The sequence below is a fragment of the Papaver somniferum genome, chromosome 2 (genome assembly GCF_003573695.1).
Source record: "Papaver somniferum cultivar HN1 chromosome 2, ASM357369v1, whole genome shotgun sequence".
Classification (NCBI taxonomy): domain Eukaryota; kingdom Viridiplantae; phylum Streptophyta; class Magnoliopsida; order Ranunculales; family Papaveraceae; genus Papaver; species Papaver somniferum.
The window spans coordinates 22,723,545-22,733,387 of NC_039359.1; the positions used below are offsets into that span (position 1 = coordinate 22,723,545).

At 36.6% G+C, this 9,843-nt stretch overlaps 1 protein-coding gene across 6 annotated transcripts; it reads left to right on the top strand.

The window, feature by feature from the left end:
* The first annotated feature begins 843 nt into the window (after positions 1–843).
* On the top strand, positions 844–5,801 carry LOC113347130. 6 transcript variants are annotated; one of them, XR_003358756.1, is made up of 9 exons: positions 844–1,125; positions 2,117–2,311; positions 2,650–2,723; positions 2,805–2,908; positions 3,268–3,339; positions 3,577–3,828; positions 4,370–4,416; positions 4,520–4,723; positions 5,474–5,801. XR_003358756.1 is itself a non-coding variant. In XM_026590716.1 (8 exons), exons 2-8 carry the CDS (start codon positions 2,247–2,249, stop codon positions 4,575–4,577), a joined length of 672 nt encoding a protein of 223 aa, XP_026446501.1. In that variant the 5' UTR covers positions 844–1,125; positions 2,117–2,246; the 3' UTR covers positions 4,578–5,177. The 6 variants fall into 6 exon arrangements, 5 of the variants coding, with proteins under 5 accessions (XP_026446501.1, XP_026446502.1, XP_026446504.1 ...); XM_026590716.1 differs by lacking the exon at positions 5,474–5,801 and having other exon boundaries at positions 4,520–5,177; XM_026590717.1 differs by lacking the exon at positions 5,474–5,801 and having other exon boundaries at positions 844–1,015; positions 4,520–5,177.
* Positions 5,802–9,843: the final 4,042 nt, after the last annotated feature.

A 9,843-nucleotide genomic window follows, 5' to 3' on the forward strand; every position in this document is an offset into this window, starting at 1 on the left:
TGAGTTGCGTTTTTAACCGAACTGTTCTTCACAAAAGCTTTCCGTAAGTGTATATGAACAGTTCGGCATGAAATTTCAAGCCGAACCGAGTCACAGATAGAGATGCATAGGGGTTCGGCGTATTCGATAATCATAATATATGCCGAACCTAGCACATTTACGAGGTTCGACTATTACGATATTCTCAATATGTGCCGAACCAATAATAATATTCTAACCCAAAAAATAACAAATTGATGTTTGGCTCATACGATTTTCGAAATATAAGCCGAACCAGTAATTATTTTTTTTCCGGGCTATTCAGAATGTTGTTCGACTTACTATGAAACTTTCATATAAGTCGAACTAGTGTCTAGCAAAAGGGTTGGAATTGAAAATTATAGGTTCGGCGCATGCAGTAAACAGATTCAGCGAACCGAACCGTTCATCAATTGGTAGATTCGGCTCATAGATGTGAGCGGAACCTCAACTTGTTTCGCCGAACCATGATCCAAAAAATCACCTAAACAACCTTTTACAATTCTGAAAATTATCTTAATCACTAAACAAAATATTTAATCATTAATCAATATTACTAACACTAATTCGTAAATGGCAGATTTGTCATTAATTTTTTTTTTGGTTAAGAGATAATCTGATTTTGCTATTTCACAACCTTTTTTGTCTTTATGCAGTATGCCTAATAAGATTTCAGTATGCCCAAAATCAGGGTTCCATATATTTGATTCTATATGTGGAATTTCATGTCACTCACCTTAAGGCCCATGTCATTAAAACAACGATATTCAAATCTTAAGGCCCATATATTTGATGAGGATTCTATATGTGGAATTTCATGTCTAAAACTGTTTAACACCAGTTGCAGAGGCAAACCACCGGTTAAAGAAAATCAAAACCCTAATACCAGTTGCGTCGAAACATTCGGTCTGAATTAAATACCGAACCTATTATTGTTGCTGATAATCTTCCTGCTATCAAAGAGATTGCTGCTACTGTTTGCTCATATATTCTCCAAGTGAGTCATTCGTTCTTCCGTATTGTCTCAGTTCCAAACCTATAATTGTTGGTGATAATCTTCATGCTGCCAAAGAAATTGCAGCTACTACTTGCTCATACATTCTCGAGGTGAAATTATTGTCTGAATACAGTGTCAATTTTTTTTTTATTAGAGAAGATCGGTCTCAATTCAAGTTGCCGTTGATAAATATTAGCAGTATCTTTTCAATTGGACTAGATTAAGCGCTTGAATTACTGCTGTATTCTAGACTGTATCTAAAAATATCTTGGGTATTTTAACCAATTTATATGCAGGCGTGTTTCATTTCTAGCTTATGATAATGTGCGTACCTTATAGTTGTTATTGTAAGCAATTTTTCCGAGCATACAACCCTCATATAATTAGCTGATTGTTAGAACCCCGTGTCACCTGGTAATGATTGATTTTTTGTTGTTTTTCATTTTAGAATATAATTGATACTGTCTTCCTTTCTCTGGTACGAATTGTTGAGAACAATACCTTGAAGCAATTGTGAGCTATGCCGATCTTATATAAACTTCTTTAGGCAAAAATATCTTAGATGGTTTCTAGTTTTACTTCTCTCAATGTGTATTGAGAGAAGTATTAATATACAAATTGCTAGTAGGCACCAAGGTGTTAATTTCTCCAGCTTTAACTTTAAGTATCTGATGGTGATGACTTGATGTAACTAAGATGTTGGTTTAGATAAAGTAGTTTATGGATAAGAATAATAATGGGGTTCATCAGATTTTTCTAGACTGACAATATCTCATAATTATCTTTACTTTTTGTACATATACTGGATTTAGCAATGAGAATAAGCATTTTGGTGTATATCTTCTCAATGTTTGAATTTGTTTCCTCTGGAGAGCATTATACTAAGTCTCAATGGTTGGTATAGAATGCTCAAGTGAAGTTCATTATACTTTTCTTCATTTGTATTGCTAGTATGCTAACTTTATTGACAATTATATGGTGAGAGTTTCTAGCATAAGTCATTAATGTTATAACTTTTATATTAGCTGGCGAAAAGCTTTCTGATAAAGCATTGTTTTTCTTGCTGCGAAAATGATCTGATTGGCATGGTGTGAAGCGCAGGTGATTCCTTTATTTAAAGTTGCTGCTTATTCTCGGATTGTATAACATGATGATACGTACGGCTATGATGGAAATTTAGTTCAGTACTTTCTCAGTTTAACTCGCGTGCAATAACAAAGAGAAGGAAAAAATGGTGGCTGCATCAGGAAATCCTTTTGCCAAGGAGATGGCTATACGGAAGAGAATCTTGAACATGTAATTTTTCTCTCTCTCCCAGAGAACTGGGTATACTCTGAAAGGATTAATAATCTTTTTCTTAAAATTGCTTTTGATGAGCACAGCGTAGTTTGCTGTTATCTTAAAAGTTTGTGAAAGAAATCACAGTTCTTTACTATCCGCTGAATGGCTACAACTATACTTACAAATCAAATCTTATATTGTTTTATATGGTACCAGTTCGGTCTATTATGGATTCAAAAATCATGCAGTCATATAAGTATGTTGACATGTTGTAGATGGCACTAGTGCCACTATGTACTTATAATGGTATTTATACGTTGGGTTCATAATCACATGGTCTTTTTCCATGGTAGATACAATAAGAGAGAAGAAGACTTTTCCTCATTAAGAGAATACAATGATTATCTAGAGGAAGTGGAGGACATGAGTAAGTCAATAAACTTATCTATTATTACACCTGACATCTCCTGACATCTCTAACTTTGACCAAATGGGTTTTCCTTTACAGCAACTAACTTGGTAGAGGGCATAGATGTAGCTGCTATCGAAGCTAAAATTGCCCAATACAAGGAAGAAAATGCCGAACAGATAACTCTTTCTCAAGCTCGCAAGGTATTTCAAATAGCCACTCCTATATGTCATTTTTATGTCCGGTTCCATTAAATCCATTTAAAGCTTCACGTGCTGCTTTTCATCTGTATTGGTCATTTCTAGTAGGATGTTTTAGCAAACACATCTTGAATTACTGCACTAAGTTGTCTCCTCTCACCCTGACATCATTCTAGCATGAGCTAAGTTGTCATCTGGATATTTAGGAATCTGGGTCTGATTTACATTGCATCTCATCTTGATGAAGCCTCTGCGTGTTTTGGCGCCGCAAACACAAGGCATACTCTATAGAAATATGCAACTATTAGCTGCTGTTTGACAAGCTTTCTCTGGTCTTATTTTAAATCTCATTTCATGTTTAGGCAGAGGAATTAGCAGCAGCTCTGCAAGCAAGCAAAGGAGGAGTGGTCATGCAGAGTGATGCAACTGATGGGGTAAACTGATTATGTTATTCTACACCTATTGCTTCAGCACTTTTTATTTCTTTAGGAATTCCTATGTTCTCTTAGCTTATATAAGAAGGCCGACTATTGTGGAGACACATTTATACATTATTAATTGATTGATCAAAATTAGTTTCTAGTTTTATTACTGCTTTTTTGAATCTATTGAGTTCATACAAATTTGTACGCTTCCGCTACATTATGTTAAGACGGAATATATGTTGACAGGCCATGAATCAAAGCTCTCAAGGGTTTACTGGGCAGGGGCAGTATGTGCCAGCAGTTGCTGGGGCTATGGGTCAACCTCGGCCAACAGGCATGGCCCCACAACCTGTTCCATTAGGTCATGATATGCATGGTTATGCAGTTGATGATGAGGAAATGATGAGGCTCAGAGCAGAGAGAGGTGGAAGGGCCGGAGGATGGAGTATAGAACTAAGCAGGAAAAGGGCACTTGAGGAAGCCTTCAGTAGCATTTGGGTATGACTTTTCTCCTTAATTTGTTACCTGTGTGCAAGAGTTGCAAATCTGTCTTTTGGCGAAGGAAAAGGAAGTATGGAGTTGGTTGTTGACACTTGACAGTGTAAAATCGAGTGTTTTTTCTCCGCTTTGGTGTTTTCTCTAGTAACGTATCAGGGACTAATACAGATCAAGTCAACAAGGGTACACCAAATCTTGAACTTTAGTTATAGTTCAGTGTTTACTATGTCTCTCATGCAAAGCATCTGAAAAGAGCGATATTTATTACTAGTTTATATATGGGCATCTGAAGATTTTGAGGTATATAAAGCTTCTCTCTCTGTCTCATTTACAGATGTTTATGGTATATCCTTGTTAGATTCTGAGATGCCCTGACCTGTCATGCTTCTGTTAGTTTAAGACAATGGGGGTTTTCTTAGATGCCAACCTTGTTCGGATTTGTATAATTCGCAAAATTATGGTTTTTCGAGCATAACTTAACTGTTGCATTGACCTGACAGTGGAGTTTGTTGTTTTGTTATCTTATTATTTTGGCCGACAGTGGTTCTTCAAAACAATTACATTCAGGACCCTAGATTCTAATGTGGGGTCTGTAAGTTTTTTCATCTATATAAGATTTCCTCTTGTGGTCTAACTTAGCGTGCACTAGTAAATTCTTAAATAGATAATTTGGATTTTTTTTTTTTGATAGAGATAGTGATCGAGAATGGATGGCGCCAGAAATGGAAGGTAAGGAAAGGGCATGTTAGGGGTTCCCGTGTTTATGAATGACGAATTTTTCGTCCGTCAATTCTACCTCAACACAAACTGAACCTTAGGAGCAGATAACTAGCAAGGAAATTCCAAAAATGCCAGAATGTTATTTTGGGGACGACAAAATAAGGTTATAATGAGGGTAAGGGGCAATGATCCTTAGTCTGGTATTTTCAATAATGCTCATATTACTGATTTTCAGATAATTTGCCAAATTAGGTTGAGATTTTCACACTCATTTTGTTTTTCCAATCGTGAAAAATTAGGATTTTTTTTCCCTAATTTTCTTTTTGCCAAGAACACGGAAAAACCAGCTGAGATTTTTCTTTGATTCGTTTTCTTTTTACCTGTCAAATTGAGGTTTCCTTGAATTTTATCTTCTAACTTTGTTATTCGTCATGTTTCTTTTTACTTCTTGCTATTGGCGAAAATAGTTTTGATCCCAATTTCACCATTCGAACTACATAATGGCTAAAAATCTCATCGTACTTTATCAGGTTACAAAACTCAGTAAGGATAATTTGGTGTAATTTTGTAAACTTGAATCCGAATGTCGTTTTTTTCTTTCTGGCTCATTAGCTTAAACCCATGTCTTATTCCCTCTCCGTGATCCTATCTGTAGCTAGTGACAGGAATTTGTTCTTTTTTTCAATATAAGAAAATCATAGGTAAGCCTTTGAGGCGACTACATCATCGTATCTGGCATACCTATGCCAGTAATTGGCATGGTATCGGAGTTATGGCTCGTGTTAGGAGCATAGTTTTTACAGGCCATACCAAAATCAAAAGCATGATGGTTCTGGGTTCGATGAGTAACTTATGATTTAAAAGAACAAAAGAGAAGGGAGTTGTTGAGAAGTCTCTAAATCTTCCTCGAACTGTATCTTTGTAGTGCAAAGAAAATTGGACAATGGCGGCCACTTCTCCAGCTTCTTTTTCTACATTTGTGTGCTGCATTCCCTTGGCCCATGTGAAAGCTAGATTTGCCCCCTTCCATCGGCTATACTCCAATGTGATTTCCTACAAAATAAATTATATTTGGAGCATTATGAAACAACAGAGTCATGCGGTCTTTGAAAGCACATATTTTGATAATAGCCCCAAAGGACTCTAGCAGAATTAGGCAGTCATATTCAGATCGGCTCTCTCATCACTCTGGTAGTGCACATTGTTAAGAATGTGGTCAGAGGTATTATCAATACATTTATAAGCACATAGATGTCGTTTTATATCTTTAGCAAAGTGCACATTGTTAAGAATGTGGTCAGAGATATTATCAATACATTTATAAGCACATAGATGTTTTATATCTTTAGCAGTTCGAGTAGAATTGTTGAATATGTGATCACATCTAGCTTTCGAGATAACCCAACATGTAGAGGTATACATCCTTGCTAAACCTTCTACCGTAAGTGGATCAAACCAGGAATTGAACCATTCCTGAAACGTGGTGTTATTTTCAAATTCCACATTGTTTTGCCTAAAAACAATCTGCCAAACAGATCTAGCAAAGGGGAATTCTATGAACAGGTGTGTCATGTGTTTCCTCCCCACTGTTGCAAAATTTATACACAGGTGTAATATAATGCATAATACTTGTGGTTTTTGTATTAGTGGGAGGATACATGCGCTTCAGAGAAAAAGTTTTATAGTTGGTGGGAAATCCATTTTTGGCTTATACAAGGTCTTAAGAGGGAACTCTCCATTCTGGGTAAGATTCCAGGATATAGTGTCCTCCTCCCCAGAATTCATATTGATATCCAGATAGATAATTTCCGAGCATCCCATTCTCTACTTCTACTTATAAGGTGTTTGACCATAATAAGATTATCAGGGAAGTTATCCGGTTTGGTAAGAGTGATATGAGTGTCAACAATCCACTTATATTCCCATATGTTGATGTTATGCCCATTGCCTATCTTCCACATGTTGTGCTCTTGTATGTTCCTGATCCCTTCCAGGATATCCTTCCGAATCCAAGGGCCTCACACCTTTTGTTCAGTGTTGAAATTCAAGATGTTTTTATCCTTTAGTTATTTTGTTGTTATGGTGTTAGACCATAGAGAATTTTTCTCAGAAGAAAATCGCCATCCAATTTTGGTGATCATATCACTATTAAATACTTCTATGCTCATGAAGCCCAGACCTCCTTATTCATTTGACTTGCAAATAGAGTCCCAAGCCTTTGGGTAGTAGCCTGAAGGATTTTCAGAGCTTTACCCCAAAATAAATCTCTTTAAATTTTGTTGAGGTCATGACAAGTTTTCTTGGGAAGCTTGAAACAACTTATTTGGTAGATACCGGAAGTAGAGGTGACAGTGGCAATCGTTATAACTCTTCCTGCTGGGGGTGAGAGTCTTGTATTTCCATCAAGAGAGTTTCTGCTTTAACTTTTCGACATATGGCTTGAAAAATTCAATATTGCTTATGCATGAGAATAAGGGGTCTCTTTGTCTTAAACCTCTAGAGGGGTTGAAGATATCACCTGGGACATTCACCAACAAAACCAAGTTCGTGGTAGAATTGGATTGTTGGGCTTTCTTGCACCATTTCTCATCTAACCCCATTTTTTCTGTGATAGCTATAAGAAAAAGTCTTGTCAACTTTGTCAAAATCTTTGCCATTTCAATTTTGATATCCATGGTACCATGTTCCCCCTTTTTTTCTTTCTCCCTTGGATCTAATATTATGAATTATCTCATGAGCTATAGCAACGTTGTCAGGAATTTGTGTTAGAGAAATGCTCGGTTGAACCCACAAGTTTTGCTATCTTAAGTTTGTTGTCAATGTTATATGAACATAACTATTTCTTGATCTCTAGTCTACTAAGTCAAGTCTTAGACTAGGTTAGAATTTGGTAGTTGAATATCAGACACCACCCTCGAAGACTGAAAATCGACGAAGACATTTGAAAAACTTTTGTATCAGGTAAGTGAAAACCAAACCATTCTATTTAACTCACTATCTTATCATTCCATCTGTTGAGACTATGTTGTATGGCTTCTCGTAGATTTACAAAGAAAAAATTTCGAGTCAAGCTTGTCTTGTTAAAAATCTCGAAATATGATTGATGTTCAAAGATCCTTAATAGTATTAGTTCAAAATAATATATTATTTGAGAATTAATTTGTGGATCAATTGAAAATCGCTCATATAAGTAATTTATCATTTGAGAATGTTTCAAACGTCATAAGAGAGAAATTCATGAACTTTTGATATTTCTTCTTAGGGTAGGTTGGCAAACCAGTTTTCAAACCACAGATATTTGATTTCAGAATACATGGAAGGTTGGCGAACCAGTTCGCAAATCGAAAGTTCAGTTGGGAATAGTTCACGAACCGTGATGATCTGAATTTTTGGTGTTGGTATAAAAGGCTTAAGGTTGGTGAACCCAGTTCACGAACCGTGTCCATCTGAGTTCACAAGCTACAGTTGGCGAATCTAGTTCGCGAACACTGTACGTCTGAGTTCTCGAGCCGAGTAGGGCTGACGAACCCAGTTCACGAACCGTAGAACCCTGACTCGTGAACTAGTCTTACGGTTCATGAACTGTTTCACCAACAGTCCAAGTAGAACTTAGAAGATGCTCAAAGACTTATTTGTTAAATATTTTTAACATTTCTATGACTCTCTTAAACACTTCTAATACTTCATTGATCACTTAAACACTTATTTGTTAAGTGTTTTAATGAACATCAAATTATTTATTATTCACATGGCATACTTGCCAAAATGAATAATCATTATACATGGTTCCGTAACAGGACCATAGTGTATATTCTTCTATTGTATTTCAAGACCAAGAGTGTTTGCTTGATTCCCAAGTTATCTTAACTTGAATTTTAAGCAACTCTCAGTCTTGAAAAACTATAAATAGAGATGCTCTTTCAACTGGGAAATTCAATCCATGATACTTTATGTCCTAGATGATAGCTAGAATCGTCCTCTACGAACCTAAGTTTCCTCTAAGAACCATAATTAGGTTACAACTAAAATACTTCTCTTTGGGGATTCGTGAAGCCAGGTCCGACCATCTTTACCTTGATAGTTCGTGTATCTTGATCTTGTTTTTATGTTATCGAGGTTTTCATAATCTCTTTCAGGCAAGATAAATATAGATAGCAACGTTCTTTTCGTCTCAGACTTTGTGATTCCTCAAGGTAGATATTTGAAAATTGATCTTAAGTGATCTTTTAAAGATTGTTTTTGAGAGGTGGTAAAATATCCATGCTTCTCATCTAAGTGAATGTAAGTATTCGGATTATGAGGTTTGCTAGCTTTGTGTATTGCAAACAGATTTCCAAACCTTGATCTTTGATCTAAAGGGAAATCAAATAGGTTTAATTGTTTGAGGCACATTCATATTAAATGTATTCACTGAGGTTGAAGAAACTCTTAGGCTATAAAGGACGTCAGCTAAGGGAACCAATTGCATAGAGCCTTCGAGGTTCAAGAGACGTAAGGAGCGCGACTGTAACTGAATTGCTTGGAGGGTGGATTCAGTTTCAACTACATTCCAGTCCAAAGTCTGATAGTAGGCTAGTGTATGTAGCTGCTTAATACAGTTTGGGGTTCAAATATGGACGAGGTCTCGTTTTTTTTCCTAAAGTTGCAGGTTCCTCGTTAACAAAACTTCTGGTGTCTTGTATTTTTCCCTTTCACATTATATTATTTCTCTTTATAATTGGATTTTACGCAATTTGTACATATTCAATCTTAGTATATACGTCCATCTAATTGTGGTCGATTACGAGACTTCTTTCTTGTAGAATATGTATCTTAAAGATAGATAACAAGTTTAATTACCTGGAAGAATTCTGATTGGATTATTTGGATACGACTATATTGATCTTGGATATTGATTTTTGAGATCGCCCAAGTACTCTTCTTAACAATCAGGTTCACAGATTCATTGTCTTATACATACTGATTAAGTGGCATGCCATTGGCACATGTGGCATGTCGGCATGCCTTGGCATGTTTTAGGCGCGACCAAACTAGGGTTTTGGCATTGGGACAAAGGTTACCATGCGTTGGTTGGTGACCTTGGACGGATGAGATTTGCATTTAAGATGGAAGGGTGGTCATTGATTGTCGCACGCCTTCGTTTTGGCAGTCGTGAAGGGAAGGCCGGCATGGCATGGCTTAGGCGCGGCAAGGTAGCTGGCGCGACATGCCATTGGAAAATGTGGCATGGTCGGCATGCCTTGACATGTTTTAGGCGCGGCCAAACTAGGGTTTTGGCGTTGGGCCAAAGGTTAC

Bases quoted from the DNA above. Each gene is read 5' to 3' on its own strand.
- LOC113347130 (XM_026590716.1), top strand. From the start codon at position 2,247: ATGGTGGCTGCATCAGGAAATCCTTTTGCCAAGGAGATGGCTATACGG. The intron at 2,909-3,267 runs GTATTTCAAATA...TTTCATGTTTAG, and splicing joins CTCTTTCTCAAGCTCGCAAG to GCAGAGGAATTAGCAGCAGC. The intron at 3,340-3,576 runs GTAAACTGATTA...ATATGTTGACAG, and splicing joins AGAGTGATGCAACTGATGGG to GCCATGAATCAAAGCTCTCA.